This window comes from Cheilinus undulatus, linkage group 8, assembly GCF_018320785.1.
Source record: "Cheilinus undulatus linkage group 8, ASM1832078v1, whole genome shotgun sequence".
Classification (NCBI taxonomy): Eukaryota; Metazoa; Chordata; class Actinopteri; order Labriformes; family Labridae; genus Cheilinus; species Cheilinus undulatus.
This window is the reverse complement of record NC_054872.1, coordinates 10482253-10509652: the sequence shown is the minus strand read 5'-3', so window position 1 is coordinate 10509652 and position 27400 is coordinate 10482253. Positions and strand designations below refer to the sequence as shown.

At 38.6% G+C, this 27400-nt stretch overlaps 1 protein-coding gene across 1 annotated transcript in view; it reads right to left on the bottom strand.

The window, feature by feature from the left end:
- The window catches only part of LOC121513485, a 124894-nt gene that overhangs the window by 67903 nt on the left and 29591 nt on the right, over positions 1 to 27400 (bottom strand). Inside the window, exon 4 of the mRNA XM_041793272.1 lies at positions 22765 to 22857. Within this exon, the coding sequence (XP_041649206.1) occupies positions 22765 to 22857 (93 nt within the window). The remainder of the gene's footprint in view (positions 1 to 22764; positions 22858 to 27400) is intronic.

Here is a 27400-nt window from a genome sequence, read left to right as displayed (position 1 = left end):
GTGAACGTGATAGGTGTGCTAGTACCAGGGGATTAATCAAGTTTCAATTTCAATTATGATTTTGGCTTCCCATGATCTTTGAAACAAGATAATCTGGATAAAATGACTGTACTGCGTCGTTTTTACTGTTTACTATGGAGAAATAGGCCGACCACTCACACTATGAGTTACCAAGCTCTGTGAGCTGAAGCTGGCATCCTGCTAAGTCTGTCAAGACGTCCCAGGCCTGAAATGAAGATACCATAGCTTTTCCGGTATCATTTTCAAAATAAAAGCTCAAGCTATCTACATTTTTGTTTGCGGGTCAGTTATTTAGTGCAGGGGTTCTCAACTTTTTCAGCCTGCAGTCCCATAATAAAGGTGCCAGAGACCAGGGACCCCCACTGGACCTGAAGGTGGTTGAACACAGCCATGCACCATAGAGAATAGTCATGTGTAGACAAGGCTGCCCATAAGGGGGGATAAATGGGAGAGCTTTCTGGAGCCCAGCCAAACTTGGTGCCCACGGAGGTCAGCAAAACCATGGTCTATTGTATAGTTAAGCTAAGATATATATATTCTATATTTAACCTGAATAATAACCCCTCTTGGGGTCTCTCAAATAAAGTTTCTGTTGGGGGCCATAGTATATAGGCTTCTTGAAAATGTAAATCCCTTTTCTTAATAACTGAATTTAAATCGGTTAAAAATGGCTAAAATGGGTTAAAATCGCAAAACAACTGGTGGAAAGGGTGGTGAAATGGATATTTGTAGAAATAGGTTAGAAGTTGCAGAAATTAGATAAATGTGGCAAAAAAATAGGCAAAAAAGCTTAAAATGGGTTAAGGCAGCAAAAACAAGCATGAAAAGTGTTAAAGGGGATTAAAAAGTGGCCAAAATGGGTTTAAAAGTTACAAAAATGAGAGGAAAAATAACAGGTTTAAACTGGCAAAAAAATGGCTTAACTGAGGTAGGAAAATTGGCAGAAATTGGCAGGAATGGGTTAAACTTGCAAGAATGGGCAAAAAAATAGGGAAATGAGGTTAAAATAGAAAAAAATGGGCATAAAAACAGTAATGAACAGTGGCAATAATGGATCAAGAGAGCCAACATATGGGCAAAAAGTGGCAAGAATTGGCTAAGACATAGCAAAAAAAGGTAGAAAAAAGAGGAAGAAAGGGTTTTAAATTGACAAAAATGTGTTAAAATTGGCAAAATTGGTGTAAAGTTGCAAATGTGTAATTTAAAAATATTCTTAGTTTTTTTTAAGGCAGCTGGAAGCCCCCCTCTCAGAGTCTCATTACCCCTAAGGGGGTCCCAAGCCCCACGTTGAGAAGCACTGATTTAGTAAATTAATTTACTTGCGGGATTGCTGAGCTCTGTCTTGGAGCCTAGGCTAAATTTTTTTAGTGATTCATCATAATAATAATCGCCTAATATTTCTAAGAATTGGAACATCACACAGAAATCTGTGCAGAGAAGATGCAGTGATCAGAAATCTGGATACAAGGATTTCTCATGTCTATATGGATAAGAAAACCAGGTTTCTCTGTGTGCATGTAAACACAGTGTCCCAAATATGACCAAAACCTGGATAAGACTCAAAACCAGGATACTAAGTCTCTAATTCTCTGCAGAGCTGAAAAACACATTTGAACCTAACAATGAAGGAGATGCAGTCAGTTAAGTGTATTCATTTTAAATCAAAATTACTGATTGAGCAAAGGTATGTGGCCCTCCACTGATAAGTTTTATCACTCTGAAAACTCTCCAGTAAGTCATATTTTAATCTTATTTGGCATTTTAATCATAAGTTTAATTTTGATGCATTTATTTATTTAGAACTGCAGTAGAAACAACTTTGCACCTATTTTAATATTTTTACATATAGTTGTTCTTATCAGCCAGAGATTTATTTTTATCCTTAATGATACTGATGTAATAGTTTTTATAATTTCTGTATTCACTCATACACAGTCTCACTGTCAGGGTTAATGCAGGATATTGTAGAAGCCTACTGTTTTCCTACAGATGAAACCTTCTCTACCTCATCTCCTCTCTATCAAACACTGCTGTCTGTCTAAGTTTATGATTTCTGCCATAATCAAGCAGCCCTGATGTATAGGCTACCTAAAAATAACTTTTCTTTCCTTTGGCAAATGCAAAGATATTACAAAGCCGAGAGAATAAGGTACTCCTCTGAAACAGTCATTGATAAATTGTATGAGGGTGGGTGATGAAGTGAACGCTCTTGTCGTCTGTACACAATCTAAGGTAGACTCGTTCAGAGTTACTTCTTAAAACTACTACAGCTATGAGCTTACTACTGGTTGTGTCATGTTTTAAGGGAGACAAAAATAAAAGGAAAAGGACCCAAATACAGATCTAACAAAAATCAGTTTGATAAACAGACAAAAAGACAAACTAATTTTGAAACACAAACTAATCCAACAGAGTGAAAAAAAACCCATGGGAAGGCATGAGAAAAAACTGGTAACATCACTGGGGTGAAAACACGCTGACAATGAAGTGATAAAAGAAACAGAAACACACAGGGAGTGATTAAACTCAGGTGTGACAAACAAGACACAGGTGAACCTGTGCAATCAAAGTGGAGGGAAAAACCGAGTGATGGATGCAAATTTTGTAGTCAAAGTTAAATTGTAGTTTTTACTCAAATAACACACGTCACGTCTGCAACATCCACCTAGGGAAAGTGCAGTTGGATTTTTTAATCACCGCTGTTCTCCTTTCCTATCCTCCTTCTCCCATCTTTCCCTGACCCTGTGATGTTTTTTACTGGGGTTAAGGAAAAGTGGACATGAAAGGACTTAGGAGGTAATTTTTTGGACTTTTTGAACAGACCCTAAAAAGTTCTTTTTGCTTAGGAAGGTTCCTAACCGAGTGAAACAACCCAGAAGTGTTCTGTCAGTAGCTCAGATGAAGCTCTTATATGGCAGCAGTTTTATCGGAACTAGACCACATTTCCTTATTTAAATGGAAAAAAGAGCACTGAAAGCATTTCATGGCAGAAAATGTTTTTGTGCTTCTCCTGACCGTCCTGGGCATGAGTTTCATCCACCAACAGGATCCATCGTCCTTAATCTACAGCATCACCTACCTGTCGAGCTCAGGTTACTACCAAAGGTGTGCACGCTTACAACCTCATTTTGTCCTCTTGTTCTGATTGGCCTATAAGAATGTGACAGACATAACGTTCGTCCAATCACCTTCTCAGACTTTTTTTAAGAGTCCTGCCCTTCCCAAACTCATGGTATTGGAGGTTTCTCAGATTAGTGTGAAATATGTCCATGTGATAGATGTTTGAAAAAGTCTATCCGGCATGTCAGGCTAATTGTATCTTGTAATTTTTGCAAATTTAGAAACTCACGCTGTGTACAGACTGATTTTCAGTCTGAGAGAAGACATTCAGTGGCTAAGTTAGTCCCCTTTTTGCCATGACACCTCAAACTCTCACAGGTTTGTAGACACCGTATGTTTACCAATATTCTGATAGCATGCATTTGCACATAAAGAAACTTGGGCCAACATTATATAGCATAATACATTTGAATGCAAAATTCTCCTATATTTGATTGTCATTTATTTATAACAGACACTCAAGGCTGCAAAATATTGAAAATAAGTTTACAATGCAATAAGTTACCTTCTGGCTTAAGTACACCCTGTGTTTACTTTGTGGAACACTGCCATAACAATGGAAAGATAAAAATTAAAGAGTCCATAGCTGTTTTAACACAATTCTTCTGATTAAGAATTTTAAATAGATCACTCATAAATCAACACCAGTTCATCTGTTTGTAGCTGACAGCTCGCTAACGCTTCATCTGAGCGCATCAAAATGTGAAACCGCTGAACTCAGGTGTCTATCCAACAGGTAAAATGTGAACAGGCTTGGTGAGAAAGTGATGTCTGCTTATATAAATATGTTACATTTATTCATTACAATAGATCCAGCTCTTTGTGATTTGTTTACTGCAAATGCTCAAACTGCAATCATGATATATTTAGGTTTTATTTTACAGCCCTGATATATGAAGATAACACCAATGAGTGTGTGTTTATTTGTGTGTGAGTATCTGCTGTGTGTGCCCCAGCTATCTTGTACAAGCCCTCCAGCCCCTCCTCTGGAGAAGCAGCCAGGACACACTGATCAATACACATGATAGGGAGCTAATCGCTCTCTGTCAAACCAGACCCTGCCAGCTACTAATGGCACACACTCACTAGGGACTGTGGGTGTGTAGGCGTGGGCGGTAATGGCAGATTGAGACTCTTTAGGGAGTGTTGCTCAAGGTTAGACTCAGGGGACACGGGGCAATTGACCACACTGTCTGTGACACTGACCCCTCCACTGTCAGCACATTCATCATCCAGCTTTGACATATTAGAGGAACACACCCACATCCACACACACACCTACACACAATATACTGCGATAGTTTTTCCTGTGAAATATGAGATATATATAATGACAAGGGAATTAAACCAGATACAAGTACCTTTTATGTAGATTATTCATTATAAATCAAAAACTTTTTTTTTTCTTATTTTGGTCTTTAAAGCCAAATCTAGACTAAAGATTAATGATGCAATGAAACCCTTTTAGAACATCGCTGGCGATGGTTGCAGCTGTCTGAATGGAGCCATCACAGTCAGAAACAGATCATCTGGTGATGTCCCCAGCAAACCAGTTGATCAAATCTCAAAAGCTTTTGTTTGGATGTTGCAAAAAGATAAATAGGAAACGGTGAATGTAATTCTTATTTTAATACCACCACAGCATCTCAATTGGAAAGTCCAGACTTTGACTTGGCCACTCCAAACCTTTTTTTTTTTTTTTTTTTTTTTTTTTGAGCCATTCGGAGGTGGACTTGCTGGTATGTTTCAGGTCCTTGTCCTGCTGCATAACCCAAGAGAGCTTAAGCTCGAGGGCAAAAACCGATGGCCGGATGTTGGCCTTCAGGATTTTCTGGTAGACAGCAGAATTCATTGTTCCATCAATCACAGCAAGTGGTCCAGGTCCTGAAGCAGCCCCAGACCATCACACTGCCACCCCCATGTTTGACTGTTGGCATGATGTTCTTTTTATCAAATGCTGTGTTATTTTCACTCCAGATGTAACGGGCCGCACACCCTCCAAAAAGTTCCACTTTTTCTCGTCAGTCCACAAATATTTCTCCAAAAGTTTGCTGGGATCATCAAGATGTTTCTTGGCAAATGTGAGACAAGCCTTTGTGGGTTTTTTGTCAGCAGTGGTTTTGGCCTTGGAACTCTCCCAAAGATGCCATTTTTGCCCAGTGTCTTTCTCATGGTTGAGTCATGAACTCTGACCTTAACTAAGGCCAGTGAGGCCTGCAGTTCTTTGGATGTGGTTCTGAGATCATTTGGGACCTCCTGGATGAGGCATCAGTGCATTCTTGGAGTCACCTCTTTACATAGGTCCAGATAAGTTTGGATTTTTTCCCCCTTAATAAATAAAATCATTATTTAAAAAATGAATTTTGTATTTACTTGGGTTGTCTTTGTGAAATATAAAAATTGGTTTGATGATCCAAAACAATTAAGTGTGATAAATATGCAAAAAAAACTTAAAAGGAATCAGAAAGGGGGCACATACTTTTTCATGGCACTGTATACATATATACATTTACACTTGAGTAACATATAATTATGTTAGTTTATGTTTTGTCACATTTGCCACTATGAATCTGACTCAGAACTGACTTTGTTTCTGTTTTCTTTACAGAAAACAATTTAAGATGCATATTATGTATTGCCATCCACCCAAAAATATCAAAAAATGAATTTGTTCTATATTCTGTCACCCTATAAATATAACAATTACATCTATATAAAAACAAAGTGGGGGTTTTGGTGATGAGGAAACTCAAACAGTAAAATGTGAGTGTCATAATGTGTTTTTTTTTTGTCTATGCACATTATACCCCTACATCCCTCTTTGAATGAGCAGGAGTGGTGGATGGCAGGCAGCTGCAGCAGTGTGATATCCACCAGGCTGCACAGATATCAGTGCTGACATTTTGGACCTTGCTACCCGACCACGGCCCCCTGGGAAAGTGATGGCGATGGCAGCAGCAGTGGTCACATGCCCCCCCCTTTCTGCAGCCGTCCCCTCCCTTTGCCTGTCAATCACAATTCTGTGCTTCCTGAGGCACTGTTGCCCCGACCACGAAGAAGTGAATGCACCACGTGACCATCCTCCACCAACACCGAAACCCAGTGCACCTTTGATCCCTATCTGGAACCCCCCATATCACACACACCCACACACACCTCACCTACCTGCTTTTTTATTCAATCTCTGATCTCTACCTGCCAAGCTGACCGCAGAGAGAAAAAAGGCAGAGGAGGGGGTCGTGTGACTAGAGGGGAACAGTGAAACCGACACAGAAACGTGTAACAACTGTGTGAGATCAACAGTAGTGAGCATGGAGGGGAGGAGAGAAAAAAAGCATGAATTTAAAGAAAGAGAAAGATAAGAAGGAGATACACTCTGGCCCCTCCTCTAGCCGTCTGTGAGGGCACCTCTTGGCCTCCTCTCCCTCCTCTGCCTCACCCTCCCTCTCTCTCTTCCCTCCCCACCTACCCCCGGGCCCTCTGGTGTGTTGCTCACTCCATTGTGTCAGCCTTCAGAAGTGCTCAGTTTGAGTGGCAGGCCGTCACAGATCAGTTCCCTGCTAAAGCGGCCCGGCAGGCCGGGGTGACGGGCCAGGAAGGGATCTAAGTGGGGTTTATCAGCGCTTCTTAACGCCTCTCCGGCTCCCTGACACAAAAGAGAGGGGGTATTAAACATCTAAAGCAAACCAAAAAGCGTGAAAGCTCCTTATAGGGCCGCGGGATTGTGGATGTGACTTGAGTCTTTAAAAAAATAGCCCAAAAAAATTGAAAGAAAAATAGGGAGAGAGAAAGCACACAAATGCTTCAGCAGTGAAGAAGTGTTGAGAGAAAACTCTGTTTTATATCCTGTGTGGATACAAGAGTGAGTGGGACAGAGAGAGAGAATATAGAGCTACACAAATATGAGTAAAATCTAAGTTAATAAAGCTTTCTCCCTCACCTGTTTTTCTTTTGCAAGTCTGAATGCAACAACCTTGTATATGAGACTAAAATGACTATTTATTATATTTAAATCCAAGTATCCAAGATTTTTACATTTAGCATAGTAGATGACAAAATAAAATGACTCTAAACCTAAAATAAATGTATATTTACATTAAAGTTCTGTAAGGAGTCTATAGATGGTTATGAAGCAGCCTGGAACATAATTAAGATGCCTTATTATGACCTAAAGATCCCAAGGTACAGGATACATTTGCTATCACAGTAGTACTTATTCCACTTGCATCAGTTTGCCATCATTACCACTTTTTTACTTCTTTGATTGTGTAAATGTTACTTACAATATGTTCCTATAAGTTTCCACTTGTACTGGTATTTTGTACAACATTGGCGCCCTCTGCTAGTGCCCCTGCAGTCTCAAAGTGTAGCAATTATATGTTACTGTCTTGTTGTAATAACTGTAAACTGTAACGATGCACTGTTTTCCTCTGATCAGCTGCGTGGGTCTGCGGGCCTCTACAGGGATAAATAACACCACACCAAGCTAAAACAAAGATAATACAAACGATTTCGTCTCAAGTGATGATGATGTGCTGTCCACTGTGGATATGAGAGGATATTTGTATGAACTGAAGAACACTGAAGAAGAACTCAGCGGGCTGAAAGAGAGAGCAGAGAAACTTCATTTGAAAGTTCTGAGTAGGATAAATCCTGAGCATGGGTTCGTATTTTCCTCACCTACACCACCAGCTAAGTTGAAATTGCTCATATTATCTTTGTTTTAGCTTGGTGGGGCGTTATTACCTCTGCAGAAGCCGGCAGACCCACACAGCTGATCAGAGGATATCAGTGCGCGGTGGAAGGAGACAAAATGGTGAAAGCTGCATCGTAAATTAGTGCCTGAGACAGAGGGTTTTTTTTTATTTTTTGTTTTTTTTTTTTTTTGGGAGAAATGAAGTGCTTTCTACATTTTTGACACAGCGTACAGGCGAACCAACATATTTTCTTGGCCCATTTTTACGTAAAACTTGTAAACTACACGAATAAAATGTTCTCATCTACAACCACTATGCTCCGGATCTCCCTGAGCTCGTAGTAACCACAGGATCAACTTTCACAGAAATCACTGGAGGCTAACGCCATTACTATAGCCAAGAACCTCATACTTGCTAACTTTAAAAATCCAGACATATCCCTTTAAACCTTAGCAGTCCATGATCACACTGACATGACATCATCATGCACAATTTTTATCACGCAATAGCATGAAAACAAAGCCACATTTTGCATTGAAATCAAAGCTGTGTTTCAGTTTTATTTGATGTTTATAGGCTAAGTAAATAGGAATACAGTCATTCATATTTCATCTATAATATTTTTTTATGTGGTACAGTGTTACTGTACAGGACTGGTGTTAGTCTTTTTTTCAGAACTTTAGCATTACATGTCTTTTTTTTTTTTAAGGAAAAAAACAATCTCTCTAGGTTTTTACTATCTGCTAATCATCAATTCTGTAGAAAATGCAGTCCATGTAATTCAATGTAACTTTCCTTGTGTTTGTGTTCATAAAATATTGTACAGTGGGACAGTTTAGAATGGAAAAAACGTCTGTATATAATTGTATTTTTTGCATTTACCTGGATTTTGGCTCATTTAAACCACCTTTTCATCTTTATTTTTTTAATTTGTCTTTCTTGGGAATCCCTCACAGTCTTGGAGTGCAAAGAATGCCATACTGTTCTCTGTGTATTTAAGTACAAAAAAATATACTTTTAAATTTACTTTTAAATTAAACTTTCCTTTAACAGTCGTAAATGTACACAAAATAAAATTTTAAATTGTATCAATTATATAAAGATAAAAGTTTATTGGTTTCATGTAAATTTTTGCCTTAAAGTTCATTTATATTAAAAAAAATGAAATGTTTTAGTTTCTAATATTAAAATGTAATATTTTATGTAAATATGCTCCACACGATTTGTATGAGAGGTTTTACCAGATGAATGTTAAATATTTCCATGCAGTGGAAAGATGAAACAGTCTGTAGACTGTAGGAAATATAGGATGAAGTCGGTGTGATGTTATTTATTCAGTTACTGAAGGGGGCTTTGAGTCCAATCCACAGCAGTTGTCATGATTAAAATGCTGTCTCAAACTAACCTGTTGGTGAATTCAGGGCAAGTCTTGGCCCCCTTCACAAACAGTTACATCATGCAGGCTTGCAGTTCTATCAAATGCTAATCTATCGCATAAATAATGCATAAAGTGTGTCACCATAAAGGTGTTAACTGCTTTTTTTTGTTTTGTTTTGTTTTGTTTTGTTTACCTGACAGTAAAAATGTTTATTTCTCCAGTAAAAATTATTAACATGAGATGTGTATGTGACTTTCTGTGCTTCTGCAGACAGCCTCAAGTGGACACTTGAGGAACTGCAGCACTGGCGTCACTTTTCACAATATAAAGGGAGTTTTCTGCCACAGCACTGATGTCAGAAAAAGCCATTTGCAGCACACTGCTAAAACAACCTTTCTTTCTTTTTGTCACTGTAAAGATCCACAACATACTTCAAGTTTTACAATTACAAGGAATCAGGATGGCATTTAACATCACATGTCTCATTTCATGGGAATTGATCAGCAAAGATGATGGGTTATTTATTTGTCCACAGGGGGCACCAAACCCCACACAGAGCCAAAGTTCCTGACAGGGGCTTTAAATTAACACACAAAATCAGCTCAGAGGAAGAAAGGCTTTTAAGTCATTGCATTTAATAAAGGAGTTTGAACATAATATTTCATTGAGGGAGGTCAAGCTGCATCTACGTACATATACAAGTCCATGAGATGATAGGTCTGTGTACATAATGTACGCGATATCACAAACAGGGACATATCTTTCTTTTTATTAGTGTTCTTGGCCCTGGCAGTAATAAAGCATGTGAGACACAAGACACTGCAGCTAGCTAGCTTAATGGAATTAAATCTTATGCTGTGTAATGTTATTGATTACTGCAATTTTCCTGCTTCACATGCTAAAAATGGCTGCTATTAAAAGAAGTCATGGGTTATTTGAAATAGAGACGTGACACAGACAGAGAAGCATAGCTGCTTAAAGTAAAATAAATGGTGGCTGAATTCCATTTACTTGGTTAAACATTTGTCTAAAACTGATGCTGGTGTATGTATGGCTCACATGACATCAGTTTCATCTGCGCTTTTCCTTCCCTGACGTAACTAAATTTCTGTAAGAGACACCTTTTTGCCATTTGTTTTAAAAAAATGTTTTGGTATTTATCAACATGGAAAGAGGCATTTCAAAGACTCTATATTGAGCAGGTTACACATGTACCATTGTATGGTTAAAAGCTGCATTTATGAACTTATCTACACTCACTGGCCACTTTATCAGGTACACCTTGCTAGTCCTGAGTTGGACTCCCTTTTGCTTTCAGAATTGCCTTAAATAATCCATGTCATAGTTTCGACAAGGTGTTGGAAACCTTCAGCAGAGATTTTGGTCCATATTTACTCGATAGCATCACGCAGCTGCTGCAGATCTGTCGACTGCACATCCATGATTGTTCCAGTAGGTCCCAAAGGTGCTCTACTGGATTGAGATCTGGTGACTCTGTAGGTCACTGGAATACAGTGAACTTACTTTGATTTTCAAGAAACCAGTTTGAGATGATTTCAGCTTTGTTGCATTACGCTGCTGGAAGTAGAAAGATGGGTACACTGTGGTCATTAAGGGATGGGCATTAGGGGTGTGAATCTTTCATTTTTAAGACGATTCAATTCGAATCTCGATTCACAGACTACGATTTGATTCACTGACAATTTATTAAAATACAGAACGATTCAGTCCGATCCGATTCAATTTGGTTCGGTCCAATTCAATCCGGTGCAGTTTGATTATAGAATCAAAATAAATTTTAGTTTTAACAAAGATTAGCAAGAAAGGGGAAACAAGATAATTTCATAATAATCTAAGTTTATTTGATGTTATTTATAAAACAGACTAAATGCCAGGCCTCCCGTGCTAACATTCTAAAATTATGTTTAAGAAAGTTTTCATCACACCCAGGTGTCTTACTTTGACATTAAATTGGGAGATAAACATTAAAATGAGTTTTTACTGGTACATGTTCATCCTTCTGTACTTGTAACTTCCTTAGCATTATTAATCCCAATAACAGTACCAACTAAATATCAAATTTTCCCAAGAAGCACAAAGTAAAATGAATTTAAAGTCACAAGGAGATTTGGATAGACAGAGCTCTGTGTGTCTGCTAGTACAGGAGAACAAGGGGTTAAAATAATATTGAAAACAATCAAATTAAAACAGCTTTCTATACATTTTTTTCCTTTCATAATTCCTCTTAATGTGAGTATTCAGTCTAAATGTTGCGAAAACATCGTTATTTCCTTTCTCTGTGTATCTGACCGTTCTTGATTGAATTTCATTCTGCTGATCTCCAGCTCAGTGAAGTCCTCTCTGTTTAATATCATATCAGTGGGCTCAGATGTATTGATTATGTCACCAAATTAATCACTCCCAACAACACGTTACGGTTGTAATAAAGGGGCTGTTGTTACGATGATGACTGAAGACTTCACTGAGTTTTAACTCAGAAAAGTTTTATGAGCTGCCGTAGTTCTTAATCGCTTTTCTCCAAAGCGTACAGACAGGTAGACATTTCGAACCACGGGTCACGTGAGATTACAGACGCTGAGCCAGAGTATGGCGGAACGGGCTATGAACAAACAGCAGAGCCTTGTGAACTGATTTCTGACATTAAACCAGTCCAATGACTGGTTCGTGCCTCTTTTTTTGGTAGGCCGGGGAATTTAAACAATGTTAACTTGGTACAAAAGAGCAAGAAAATATTCCCCACACCATTACATCACCAGCAGCAGCCTGAACTGTTGATACAAGGCAGAATGGATCCATGCTTTCAAGTTGTTTACACTAAATTCTTAGCCTTGCAAAGCAGATGCAAAGCCCGTTTCTGTGTTTCTCACTGGCGAATCCATCTTGCAAAGTTCGCATCTGAGCTACCATTTGGGCCCAGTTATAAAGTAACAGGACCAATCAGTGATCAGTACTTTCGGGCACGGCAGAGTCGTGACATAAGCAAGCAGCAACAAGTCGTGACATAAGCAAGCAGCATAAGCAAGCAGCAACAAGTGCAATTATGACGGAAGAGATTAGCGTGGATGCTGCTAAAGTGTCAGATTTATCAGATCTTGACAACATTTCTTTGTTAAAAGATGAACAAAAAACAGCACTGAGTTGTTTTCTTTTCAAAATGACAAAAGTTGCATACTGTGGGGCACAGGTGGCCGAGTGGTTAAGGCATGCCCCAAGTACGCGGATGGCCCAGGCTCGAATCCGGCCTGAGGCCCCCCACCGCATGCCCCTCCCCCACCCCCATACCCACTCCCGACTCTATACACTATCCTCCTCTATAAAATAAAGGCACAAAAATGCCCAAAATAAACCTTAAAAAAAAAAAAAAAAAAAAAGTTGTGTACTGACATGTCTACAGTTGCCATGGTTTGTGTTATGCAGTTCTCTATGGAGTTTACTCCTTCAGCAGGGGCGCAGCTCGGTAGCAGCTACGTCATGTGTTTTGCTGCTCTGAATAGCCTGTAAAGATGTGACAGACAGAACGTTTATTCAATCACCCTCCGAGTTTTTCCTTTCCTTTCCCAGACACTGTTTATGAGTGGTTTACCAGAGGAATGTGTGAAACAAATCCATCTGGAATGCCAGGTTACCAAATTCTGATCTACCATCCAAATGTTGCTGCTGAAATCAGGACTCTTCAGACCAGGCAATGTTTTCCAATCTTCTATTGTCCAATTTTGGTGAGCCTGTGCGAATTGTAGCCTCTGTTTCCGGTTCTTAGCTGAGTGGCACCCAGTGTGGCCTTCTGCTGCTGTAGTCCATCTTCTTCAAGGTTCCATGTGTTGTGCGTTCAGAGATGTTTTATTTACATACCTTGGTCGTAACGAGTGGTTATTTGAGTAACTACTGCCTTTCTGTCATCTCGAACCAGTTTGCCCAGTCTCCTCTTACATCAAGAAGGCATTTTTGTCCACACAACTGCAGCTCACTTCATATTTTCCCTTCTTTGGACCATTCTCTGTAAACCCTAGAGAAGGTTGTGTGTGAAAACCCCAGTAGATCAGCAGTTTCTGAATTACAACAGCCATGCCACGTTCAAAGTCACTTAAATCCTCTCTTTTCCCCCATTCTGATGCTTGGTTTCAACTTCAGTAAGCTGCCTTGACCACATCTATGTGCCTAAATGCACTGAGTTGCTGCCATGTGATTGGCTGATTAGCTATTTGTGTTAACAAGTGATTTATTAGGTGTACCTAATAAAGTGGCCGGGTTGTGTAAATAAAAATGAGATAATGAATCCCTTGGAGCAGTTTGGGATGTTTAGCTGGCTACTAATAAAGCTGGGTAATAAATGTTTACTGATTTATGCTTCATCTAATGTGAGTCATGGCTAATTGATTAATCAGCCTGACGACTCCATCTCTTTGTTGTGAAAGTTTTATTATTTACAGCGCCTAACAAATTTATTAGACCACCACCCAAAGTAAGGTTTATGCCACAGCTGCCCTAAATGAACAGCAAAAAAACTGTAAAGCACATTATTATTTCTCGATTAATATGTCAAATTATAGTTATTTACTTGCATTCCTGAACAGAAAAATGAGTTTTAGTGGTTGAATGTTATGCTTGATTCATTTCTGACTTCTCAGAGAAGCCCAGTGAGCCGGCTCAAATTTGGGTATATAAAGGTGAATTCAGTTTGAAATTCCTCATTCCTGTTTAAAATGGTAAAACCTGGAGGGCTCACTGAAAATGAAAGAGTCCGCATTAAAGCACTTCATGATGCTGGACGGTCTCTGAGACAAATATGACAGGTGGTCAAATAAATTTGTTAAGCACTGCACATTGTGTTTTTCAGTTTCATATCATGACAGCACCTTTGCTCCATATATCTTTAATTCCTCTAACTGCCTACAGTCGTTTTGCTGATAGAGCAGCGGTATCATTAAGGCTTTATACAGCTGAAGCATTGGCTTACAGGACAAACATTAATGCAAAGAGAAAACATCAAAACACAAGGACATACTGCATATTGTGCTTTTCTGGACATGTGCATTACATTTTGTAGTGCACCAGCAGGAAATAGCATGTGTATGTCAGGCGCTAGCAGGGGGTTAGGATCTGAGACATTTTGTAAAGGTCAGTGTGGAGCTCAGTCAGAGACATGTCTGTGTGTTTGAGAATGAACCGACAGAGGTAACTACAGTTAGGACAGTTAGGACAGGGGTCAATGAGAGAAGATGGAGCCTGGAGGAAACGGGGTGCAGGCAGAGACAAAAAGAGAGAAACACTTGGATGATGTTATGCTCTGTTACACTGGAGCCACTTAACTGTGTGGGTAGTCTGTGTATACATGCCTTTATGCCCTATGATGATGTTCAAGCATATGTCATGTGTTATGCCTGTTCAGTCAGATTGCATTTGAGCTGTTTGCTAGCTCTGTAAATGTGCATATGTGCTTATAGTGGTCTGTGTGTCATCTCTAAGCCCACTGGGGTTTTTTTTCCACAGCCTTGCTAATTATGTCATTAGCAGTTAATGCAACAGCTGATTGCTGCTTTGCTGGCAGTAGGTTGTTAAAGTACAGCTCTGCACATGTGAGCTTGACAGCATCATGCCTATGCAATACTTTAACTCATGTCAGTGTTTAAAATCAGCTGTAGCAGCGAGTGAGGACTGTGCAGAAATATAAGTTGGTTTTATTTTTCTTTTATTAAAACACTGCTTTCAAAAATTCATTTTGTAACAATAGGGTGTAGCAGGAGAGGTCCACATAGGGATCAGCAGTGCAATGAATGTTGGTGGAGGATGGTCATATGGTGCATTCACTGCTGCATGGTTGGGGGAAGCAGAGTATTGTGTTAGGCAAAAGGGTGTCTGCAGAAGAGGGCATGTGGTCCAACAACAGATTTTTTTACCAACTGTAATGTCTATATATTTTTTGAGACTTTAATGCCTATTATCAACTGTTAGTAGCAGGTGTTCATCACTAATTAAACTCAATTTTTAAAGTTAAGAAACAACAGTATATAACTATAGAACATGGGGTGATGCTGGCTCAGCAGGTAGAGTCAGTCCTATCCCAGCTCCAACAGTAACATGTCGTCAAGTCCTTGGGCAAGACAAGATAAGCATTGACTTCTTCCTGCTTCTTTTTGAACAGATCCCTTTATGTTCCATGGGGACACTTAGTGTTACTTCAACTTAAACACTTAAGCCCACTCTGTGTACACTGCTGAATCCTAAATGATTATGGATGCATATGAATGTGATCGGTTAATAGTGATTGCCACATGAAAATCAACTTGGAGTTTGCAAAAAACTCCTTACAGTGGGCGAGCTCGCCCACTGTAAGCGAGTCTAGAGCGCTGTGCCGCGGCCCGCAAGCTCTGATCAGCAGGAAGAGCTCACGGGAGAACTGCGAGTTCACGCAGGAATGGCATTTCAACAGCGGACTATTTTACCTTCTGGGGTTAATTTATCATCCTGTCCATGATATTATTGCTTCCTCCATTGAGTGAGTACATTAGGAAATATAAAAGTTAATGTTTGCTTTAGAAGGATCTGTGGTTTTATGCAAAATTCTTTGGCTAAATATCCCCAAAAGTTAACTTTTCCTCGTCAATGGCGACATTGTAGCTCTGTGACCTACTGACCTCTCGGTGACCCTTTGCTCTCGCTGCAGGATGAGACATAATGTTGATATAGTGATGATTTACGATCAGGAGTCCGGGCATTGTGTTTTATTTTGAAAGAACCGGATGTTCTACGCTTGTGACTTCCATGGTTAGTGCTTTCTGAACGACAGTGAATTTACGAGGTTTGACAGCGGCCGGCACTGAAATAGACATGCAGCGTATCTGAAACGAAGCGGAGCAAAGTGCCTCTCCAGGCACGCGCTGCTGCCGGTCTAGAGTGCCGGCTATGGAAATGCTCTGATAGACTAGAGATGGAGCGAAGTGCTCCGCAGAACGATTCGCCGGCGTTCTGCGGCGCGTACGCTGTTTATGGAAATTGGGGGTAAAACTAACAAAAACACATCTGTGATGACTATAACAGACAAAAAGTAAATTTAGTTTTCATCAAGATGACTGAAACTAGACTAAAATGTAATTTAGTTTTCGTCAGACATTCAAAATCCATGATATTTCTCCTCTTTGGGTAAATACAATGCATCTGTAGCTATTGTGCCTCTCAGCTGTAGAAACACACTACCATAATTTGGTTCCAGATATAGACAAGAAAATAAATGCTTGGACTTAAAGTAAGGACTAATATGTGAGGACTTTTTATGGGCTAAAACTAAAGAAAAATGTTTTGAGTTTTCATCAACTAAAACTAAAAAGGATAGAAATGACCAAAATGTGACTAAAACTAAAATGCATTTCATGTAAAGACTAAAACTAAGACTAAAATTAAAAATAGCTGCCAAAATTAACACTGGTACCTGAGCTAAATTTCAAGTGTTTTGCAAAGGGTCTGAATACTTATGTCAATGTGATATATCAGTTCTTTACTTTCATAAATTTGCCCAAAAAATACAGTACTGTCCAGAAGTTTTAGGCATGTTTGGGCCGAAATTTGAGGCTGAAGTAAGGCGTGTAATGGTGAGTACGCCTACCTGAGGGCCCCAACGAGCAGGAAGGACGATTGACACAATCCAGGTCATGCTCTGGATGTCTTTGTACATGACCAAGGGCATGGGAAAATAATCCGATGAAAACAAAACAAAAACTAAAGCTTTAGGGCGGAGTTATGGGTAGATGTGGCACTTAGACATAGCTTAGGGTACTGTTAGGGTGGGTAGGAGGGTTGCCACCACCCCCTGGTTGTCGTGTGTATGTTCTAAGCACCTGAAAACTGTTGGTGGTTGTTGGGCATATTAACAAAGGCCTGGACAAAGAAATGCTGTTAAGCTCGACCTTGGCTGCTGAGTGACACACGTACATGTCAAATGTGTCGACACTGACTCTGGCCACCCTCCCTCCTCTCTTCATCCCGGTGTTGTGGAACATCAGGACCTGTGAAGAACCGTTAGCGCTCTACGTGCCTTAGTTAGTACTGACTTCTGCACAGTACTGTACATAAATAAACAAACTTCTGTTTTCACTTTGTCATGATGGAGTACTGAGTTTAGATTAATTAGAATAAAAAGGATTTTTTTCTTCGGTAGCATCAGGCTGCAACATAAAACTGAAAAAAGAAGGGGGTCTGAATCATTTCTAAATATAAACAACTTTTTTCCTGTTGTGCAAAGCCAACTCTCTTGTAGTACGTTTGACCTGTTACTCAAAATGAACTCACCCAAACAGTAACAGGTTTGCATGGTGGTTCCCTGAGACAATCCTTGAAATTAAACAAAAGACAAATTTCTCTAATGTGTGATAATGGAAGTTTTAGGTATCAGACCTAAAACTTTAGTCCTTACAGATAAGATAAGATAAGATAAGATAAGATAAGATAAGATAAGATAAGATAAGATAAGATAGACTCTCCATCTCACAATCCCAACATCAAAAAATGCATCTAGAAATCTAATAAAACACATACATAACTTTGGCAGATGGATTTGTGAGGTCATGTATTTTCTAAAAATAGAAAAAGATAAGATATACACTACCGGGGACTACTAGAAAGTTTGGTGCAGTTTGGCAGCCTTTAATTTCTTACGTGGAGAATTTTTCTAAGCCTCTTGATACCTGAAAATGGTATCGCTGTGAGCTCATATTAGTCTGTGAACATGTATTTTAAGTGATGTTTTCTGTTTTGTTTCGTTTTGTTGTATTTCAACTTTCATTCATTTATTTATTTATATTTTATTTTTCCCTTTTCATCACTTTTTTTACTATGCGTTGTTTAATTTAGACCCTTCTGTTAGGTATTACGTCTGCACTTTTCATGTTGTCTTTGTACCTTATTGATAAAAGAAAAGTTCATCAAAAATACATTGCCCAAGAAAAACACACACATAACATTACATCCCGGGACAGCAGCAAATCCAGCCCAGACAGGAGTCCATGCTGCAGCAGTACAAATTTTAAAGCTTAAAGAAAGAGGATGGTAAAGCCAATATTTTGAGCTAGGTCAGTTTATTCTGACTTAGAACTCCTAAAATTTTGTATTTCATTCAAACAGTATTTAATGATAGAGTCCCCCCCCCAGAAATGTTTATATCTGCCGATACTGATAATCTAAATTTTGCACTTTTATCTGCCATTATTATGTTGATAATGTTGTGCATCCCTTCTAAAAATATAACTTGGGCTCAACCTTGCATCTTGTTAAACCTTACGTGGTGCCATAATGAGAGCGCTCTAATGTCATCTACCTGCCATGCAACACAAAGTACAGTGTCTGATGCACTGTGAAAGCAGGACACATGTTTTCATAGACAGGGGGGCAGATGGAGTATATCTTAAGCTTTGGCTGCTGGCCAGCTACGATAGCTTACACTATAATTATATTTGGCAGAAAATAACCTCTGCATAAAGATACTCCATATAGCATACACATTAAATTCCAGGTTTCTTTAAGGCTAAATAACAGTTGTTAAAGATGATTATATTAGCCTGGGCTCATGTTGTAGTAAAAGTGGGCTTGATCCCCAATGATTAATAAAAGCTTGGAAAATCAAAGCCAAACAGGCAGACTTCAATGCAAAGCTTCAAAGGATGCAGCTTTACCAGTAAGGAAATACAATGTCTCAGGATGCAATTGTTCATTCTCCCAAAACATTACCCGTGCAATCCATTAAATGTAAGCCTCATTATGGTTTGTGGGACATTTTTGGGTTGCAAATTTATTTTCACCTAAAGTTACGATGTTAGAAAAGTAATTAAAGTTACAGTGTAATGAAATCATGAACCATACTTGGAGTCACTGGAGATTGCACATAAATTACTTCAATTAATCACACGCACACTGATTCAGATGATAACTGTGCATCAGAAAGTTTGGAATCCTCTCCTCTCTTTTTCTCTCCATGCAGTATCTTTTCCGCTCCTGCTTTTGTGTTCGGTGCATGCATGTGTGTCTTCCTGTGTGCATAAATGTGCTGTTGCATTTTGCATTTTGTTTGTTTGTGTCATTGACGGAGCAGTGTGTTGTAGAAGGGCCAGAGGTCTGATGCACCCTGGAGAAAGGACAGGGCCAAAGCTACATCCCCGACCCTTCTCCCCACCCCACACCCCCTCACCCTGTGCTGTCATGGGATGTCTCCGTGGGTGACGGTTTCCCTGGCAACGAAAGCCCGGTGAGAAGGCTGCATTGTGTGCTCCGAGGGTGATGCAGAACGGCGTGTTGAAGGTAGCAAGGGAGGGGCGGGCCAAAGTGTTACTGGGTGGAAGAGGCAAGAGCCGCTCAAGCAAGATAAACAACTTTCAACCATTACTCACAACATGGCTCTGTTTCTCTTTTTTCATCCTTCTCGCTAATCAACACTAGACCCTGATTAAAACAGCAACACCAGCCAAATGAACTTCCATTTGCATATACATGCTGTGTAAAATCAGTACTGATGCCAGAGTGTGAATTCACCTTGACGTGGCCGTGTTAAATGTATCAAACAGTCACGTCTAAGCAGCTGAACACTCTCATTTGCCGTAGTTACAAATCCATTTCCCGCTGAGTTACAAAGACAGTGTGACTCAGGCCAAAAAAAAACCATCACAATCATTTCTTTGCAGTGCCTGTAACTTCATCCAATCCTGAAAACTTGCTTGATGCAATGCAGTAATACACCAAATCAAACTTAACGCAAAATAACAGGACATTTGTGTTTGATAGAGTAATTCTTTGTTGTAACAAGGCTTATTGGCAATAAACCCAAAACTGCAGAAAATCCTGTTTATTCCATTTTTAAATGGTGCCACATTTGTAAGGAACATGCATTTGTTGGATGAGCAGCAGAGCTGAGTATGTGGGGTGTGTCCAGGGCAACCAGGGCATTTAGACTCAGGTGTTTGCAGCATCTCTGGGATCCTTGAAGCTTCCTTCTTGTGATGTGAGATAAAAGCCCCTTTGTGCTTGTGTACACTAGATATCTGGAGACTATGGGTGCTTCTCTTTACAAAGTTTTTCCCATCCTCACCTCCTCTCTCCTCGACTGACCCGGAAATCATTCTTCCTCCGCCATGATGAAGGATCTTCCATTTCCTTAAATGCACCTGGAGGAGGTGAGGATGCAGGAGAGAAGAGGCTCCTGAAGGAGCTCAGACAGAGGAAACACCAGTCTATCCTCCGCAGAAGTCATTTTTAAGGTGCAGAGTGATTGGTTTGGAGGCGTGGCATCTGCCAGAAAATCCACACCTCAGCACGGTTCGTGACTGTTTTTATATTCTTACAGCATTTATTTTCTTGAAATAAAATTCTTAAACAAAGATAGATTATATAATCCTGTATAAAGTTAAAACATAAACATATTTCTTTTTTAATTTGACAGAATTACGACATGACTAAGGCAGAACTTTGTTTATTGTTCCTATTTAACTGAAAAAATCAACATAAACTCACAGAGCTCTGTGGTGGATTATTGATCAGATCATGGATTATGTGAAAGAGAGCCTCAGTTATCAGCTTATAAAAATGGATCTGTAGGCTAGATAGATGAGGATATTAACAATGATTAAATGTTTGAGTTTATTAACCAAAGAAATTCTACTCATAACAGATATGTAATATAAAGAATGCTTTTCTTAAGACATTTTATTTTTTACCATTTTTGTAAGTCATGAAAAAGGTTTTTGAAATTATTTTTAAATACGGGTCTGCTAATGTTTGGGCGATGAGGGTGAATCAGCTGATCAGCCCATCATCAGTACCTGACATCGCTCAGACTGACGCTATAAAGTGAAATTTCTCATTCACTAAGTTGTGCCTCCTCTCTCCTCCTGTCTCTTTCTTGCATCTCTCTTCCAATTTCTCGCTGGGTAGAGCTAAGATTGAAGGAAACGCTGCAAACAGAGGAAGGAAGGATACCAAAATGCGAAATGAGAAAGACCTTGTGTCTCAGATTAAGAAACTTTAAGGGGAATCCCAAAATCTATGAGGGGAGTTGCTGCTCAGCTTATTACTTAAGGAGAAGGGAAGGGGAAAGAGGAGCACAGATTAGGAGAGGGCAAAAAGCACACAAAGTTTCAGAGTGCCTCCTTTAGTTTCTTAAATACATCAGAAGTTCAAAACCGTGGTTTTCTTTTGCTGCATCTGATAAAGGGCTGAACGATTTGCAAAAATTATATAATTGCAATTTTTCCCCCCAATATTTCAATTGCGATTTAATATACAACTATTTTTAGGTTCCTTATCTTATGTGTTGTTCAACAAACACAAGCAAAAGACCATTCTATATCATAACAAGGAAAATATTAGCTAAGTTAAACTAGGGATAAATGATTTAGCAAAAAAATATCAAATCGTAATTTTGGCTCATATAGCACATTTGATGTCAATTGCTATCTTGAAGGGGATTCACCTTTTTTATTTTCTTGTTCTGATTAAGAAAAAAATATACATGAACAAGAAAAGTAGGATTTAAAAAAATACAAAATTAAAAAAAAGACACTTTAATGCTGCATAATGTGCAGAGCATAAAATCTCTGCTGTAAAAATTGAAAAAGATTGTTTTTTTGATGGTATTTAAGATGTCTTTTTAAAAGATTTATTTGGGGTGTTTTGTTCCGTTATTTGATAGAGGAGGACAGTGGATAGAGTCAGAAACAGGAACAAGAGAGATGGGAAAGACATGCGGGAAAGAGCCACAGGCCAGATTCAAACCCAGGCCACCAGCGCAGTGTTAATTTTGGCAGCTATTTTTAATTTTAGTCTTAGTTTTAGTCTTTACATGAAATGCATTTTAGTTTTAGTCACATTTTGGTCATTTCTATCCTTTTAAGTTTTAGTCTAGTTTTAGTCGACAAAAACTTAAAACATTTTAGTCTAGTTTTAGTCCATAAAAAGTCCTCACATTTTAGTTTCTAATTCTAGTCCAAGCATTTATTCTCTTGCCTAAATCTGGAACCAAACTATGGTAGTGTGATCTACACACTCCACCAAACTTGGGGTCCCTGCTTTCAACAGCTGAGAGGCAGAATAGATACAGCTGCACTGTTTTTTGACAGATTTACCCACAGTGGAGAAATATCATAGATTTTAAATGCCTGACGAAAACTAAATTACATTCAAGTCTGGTTTTAGTCATCTTGATGAAAACTTAACTTAGTTTTTGTCAGTCACAGATCACAGAGGTATTTTTTTAAGTTTAGTCTAGTTTTTGTCATGGGAAAAAAGGCTGTCGACAAACATTTTTAGTCAAAGTTTTAGTTGATGAAATTAACACTGCACCCGCATACATGGGGCGTGCTTTAAACCACCAGACCACCTGGGCCCCCAAAAGATGGTATGTTGACATATTCCAGGTAGAAGAAATATTGCACTGCCTGCGATTTGAAAATTATATATTGCGATTTAATCTAATTTGCAATTAATTTTCCAGCCCTAATCTGATGGGTCCTGTATTGGCAATAAAGATTTAATAAAACATTTAAATGTACTTACCCCAGTTGCAGCTTCAAGTGCATTCTCCAAGGTGGGTCTGTCAAAGCGCCCGATACAGTCTCTCAGGGTGTACATATCATCCAGGCTGCCGATCTGTCAGCAAAAAGACAAATAAGTTTAGACTGTCTTTAAGGCCACTTTGAATTTCATATCAGCAGCCCTTAATTAATAACAGACCAGAATCTATTCAAATGTAACAGGTATTTTTTTAAATATTCATTTCATTTCCTTGCAGTCATTTTGACTTGTGTAGCAATAATCAATAAGGTTAACATATCCCTCTTACTCATGCCATACATGATGCTTAAAGAAGACAAACCTCTCTACAGCTGGTTTCATCAAGAAGTCACAACTGCATCAGCAGGATAAGAGACACACAAACCACAGTTTCCAAAGCTGTCATTACAGAATGAACCCCTTACGACATGTAAACATCAGGTATCATAACAGAGGTTAATCACTCAAAATACGATTATTTTTGTTGAGATGACATTTACTTGGAAGCTGTTTTAGCTTGCTAAACACAGAAGTTATTTAGATGTTTGTAAAAGGAATCTTTGCATAAGAATAAGTGAAAATCCTATAAAGTGTAGAGATGTAGTGTACAAGTGACAGTCCTTAATTTAAAACTGTGCTAATATTAATATTAGCATTAAAGCTTGATTAACAATGGATTTTCAATCAAACTGAATGGCTTATTGGAAACATATAACTGTAGTGTATTAAATAAATGTTGCATTAATGAGTCAATAACTTTAGTGGCTACCAGTAAAGATGTGGCTTACCTTACTTATTTAATAACATGGGTGTCCTGTGAATTCCCCCATGCAGCTACATTACACAGTCTAATCTTAGTGAAATGCAATATTTTGTTTTGATATATGACTATATCAACCTGAATGAAGACAGAAAGTATTTTCATTTATTAGAGTAGTTCAGTAAGATGTAGCTGGGCCTCTGGATCTGACACCACACAGTTTGTTCCATCTGGCCCCGCCCCTTCCCAGACAGCATGATGCTTACTGGATATTTACTATAAGTGCTAAATAAAAACTTGTGTTGACAAAATCGCCTCTGTAATTTGTGGAGTGCAGTTTTTTTACACAGAAAGTGTAAAAAAACGTTAAATATCAGTATTACATGCCCATGAGTCATTTCAATATGAACCTCTCTGTTTACAGCTGATTTTCAACCAAATAAGATGTTAAAATGAAAAAGTCCTCATAACTGCCCTTTTAGAGTGGTGTGATCAGCATATTTCAGATTTTTTTTTAAGCTAGCATAATTTTAAAAAAAAATCGAATTAGCTATAGACTTTGTTATGAATTAATCATAATTATTTTCATTTGTCAATGATTTGAGAAAGATTGCATTAATGGTAAGTTTAAAGATAATAGTAACAAAACAATCAGGCTTCTAAATGGCATCAAAACTTTCATACTAGCTTTTTAAACAGGAGTAGTAGTGACCAAGGACAAATTAGCCACTTACCAGTTAATCTAGGATGGTGTAAATCTGTAGAATTTTATGGATTTCATCCATAAAATTATACAAAGAGCACAGATCATTTTTACATGTTCTAATTGAAGCTACAAAGCTACTTTAGCTGGTTGTGTGATGGTATAAGAGTGTGAATAATCAGCATCCATTTCTGATTGCATTTTTCACACCTGTGATTAATCAGAATTAATTGAAAATCTAATGAATTTGTATAACAGCTATGCAAGCATCAACCTTTTGGTATACATCAAGATTTTATCTCAGTTTTGACAAGATTCTTTGTTCATTTATTGAACAGAATCATTGACATTTGTGCTAAGTAGGCTAATTCTGTTACTTTCTCTTGCTTTAATTGCTACCAGAAACACCTAGAACTTCAATGCTGACTTACATAGCCTAATATTAACAATGGCACTTGTGATATGTCTGCAAAAATTCATTACAAATGGCAAAAATATTTAATAAGATACTAATCTACATTTCAAATTTAAAATTGAGTACTTAAATAAAGTAAGCACACTTATTCATTTTCACCACAGGTAGAATTTTTTCTCTATTAAACATATTTCCCTTTTTGCAATGACTATTTCAGACCAAATGGAGGCGTTCTGATGTCATCACGCAAGTAAAGGTGCTGATTAGACTGCGGTCAAGCCAGCCTCCACTTCTGAAACGACAGCCAAGCCAGCCCCCACGAGGTTTTGTGGTGCACGTATAGAAGGCACATTACGGCAAAGACGTGAAACCACTGTACTTCAAAACAAAAGGCCCCCGTGCTGGTTTGATAACGATTTATGAGAATATGAAATATGAAATATTTGAGAAGGCTTTCCAGCAGCAGGGGGCAGTGTAAAAACAAAACTGCACTGACTTTACAAAGGATAGAACAATTGGAGTCAGGTAAACCTATATGAATATCCTAATAATTATTATGGTCATTAGAGGGTGATGATGATGAACTGCAGCATGCAAAAACAACGTATTCCCCACATTACAAGAAAAAAGTCAGAATAACATAATTCATAATACTTAACATCATTGCTGAAAAAATCTTTGATACTTCAGTCAGGAACACTCTCGTCATACATTTAATTGTTTGTAGTGCTGTTACTCAATTTAAAAAAAATTAATCAAGTTAATCACATCACTACACTTTAATCATGATTAATCACAACATTTTTAAAAAGTTTAAGAATATTTTTAGATTTTTAGATTTTTAAAGGTTGTAATTGTCAAGTGTTTTATTTGTATTATTTTAATTCTATGTACAGCACATTGAAAGTGCTGGTCTGAGTCCTTATCGATACCACTCAATATTTTCTAAAGCTTGGTGGAAAGACAAAATAAGGGCAAATATTTAAACTACAAGTGGTCTTAGCTGAGTAGTGCTTGAGTTAAAAAGCTATGATTCAGTCTGTCACATCTACTGTATATCCCTTAAACATAAATGCATATTTACACTGTATTTATTGAAGTTTCTCATCAAAAACTTCATTTTCCTATTTTTCTGTGACATCTGAACATATCATAACATATAGAATACAGTCGTCTAATTTACTGAGGTTACCTGAACGCATCATATTTTCCATCTTCTGCTTGTAAAGTTCGCTAAGTAACTTCAATTTTGCCAGTTCCACCGCGGATTTCTTCACTGGATTAATATTGTTAACAAACAGGACCTGCTCAAAGTTTTGGAGCACTTTTCAGCATTTATCTGAGCAGCTGAAGAAGAAAACTGTCCTGAAGCAGCTGAAGAGCGTGGTATGACAATGGCTTGTTGTTGTTAGCATCTTTGCTAACATTAGCAAAGGTGTGCTTTGCCCCAGGGTGGTACTTAAGACTTGTTGTGCTTCATTACTGCAGTATGCACCCACAATTTTGGTTTTATCCTAACTAACATTTGCCAGCTTTTTAAAAAGAAAATTGCCATCAAGCAGACCTGGGTCTGTCTCCTCACTCATCACTGCTGGCTGTGTCTGACCCCCCTCTCACCTCTTCACCCCCAGGCACGTAAACATCTGCACTGGAGGACTACGGGAGCAAGTTGTGGTCAAACTTAGTCATGTGATTTAATTGTATTTTTTTAACGCATTAAGGTTTTAAGATTAATCACAAGCGTTTACACTTTAATGTTAACAGCCCTAATTATTTTATTGTAAAATGGATATACAGTTTTATTTGGCAGATGAAACTCTAATCAAGAGATGCTGCTTGGGTTAGTCAAGCCAGGGAGCACATAGCTAGAAAAAGCAATTAATCTGTAGTAGCATGAATCTCAATATGAGGGTGCAACAAGCTTTATGCTATAAAGGAGGAGGCTGGGGTGGAGGAGGTTAAGTTTTGTTAGCAGCAGCAGAGTGGTGCATTGGCATTAATGCAAAGAGGGATTAGTGAGAAGTATGTCAAATTTAAATACACCGCCGTGTTGAGAGAAAGAGCTGTGATTGGTTGTGGGGAGCTGGGAGGCGATAATTGTAAACAGCTGGCCGTCAGCTGATCATGGCTGGGCGTATGACAACCGTGTCCTGCATGAACTAACGCTGAGCTTCATTTCTTATTGTTGAGTGACATTTTTGTCTCAGCAGGAGGATTGAACAGAAGCAAATCATAATCTCTTTTGGAGCTTAGCTCCCTTAAAGTTCTTATCCTGAAATCACCCCTGCTTTCAAAGAGTATCTGGTATTTAAATATATTTTGTGACCTTGATTTAGGAATGCAGGGTTTTCATCATGGTACAGTGTGGAGGTCAAAATACATAACGTTTTCAGCCTTGATCAACTGAATGACCAACATGATAGCAGCCTATCCCCTCTGGCCATCTGTCTTGTGTGGGTTTTTCTGCCAGAGGTGGGCTGAAATCAAATTGCGAAACAGTTTATCTAACCTTATCCTGGGCTTTTCATTTCCAAGCCTTATAAACTCACATCGTATTGACCACCTGGGAGAGTTAGAGCTAACTAAGTGAAATCTACTCGGCAGCAATTGTGTGCAAGGCGCACGTTGTATGTGTGTATATAAGTGTTTTGTGTGCTTGTGCGGTTGTGAGTGTGTAGGGCTTGCTGATTCTATCTTCCTTCACATTCATTCTCTCTATTCTCTGTCCCTGAGGTGCATCAGGGCTGAGACTGCCGAGTAA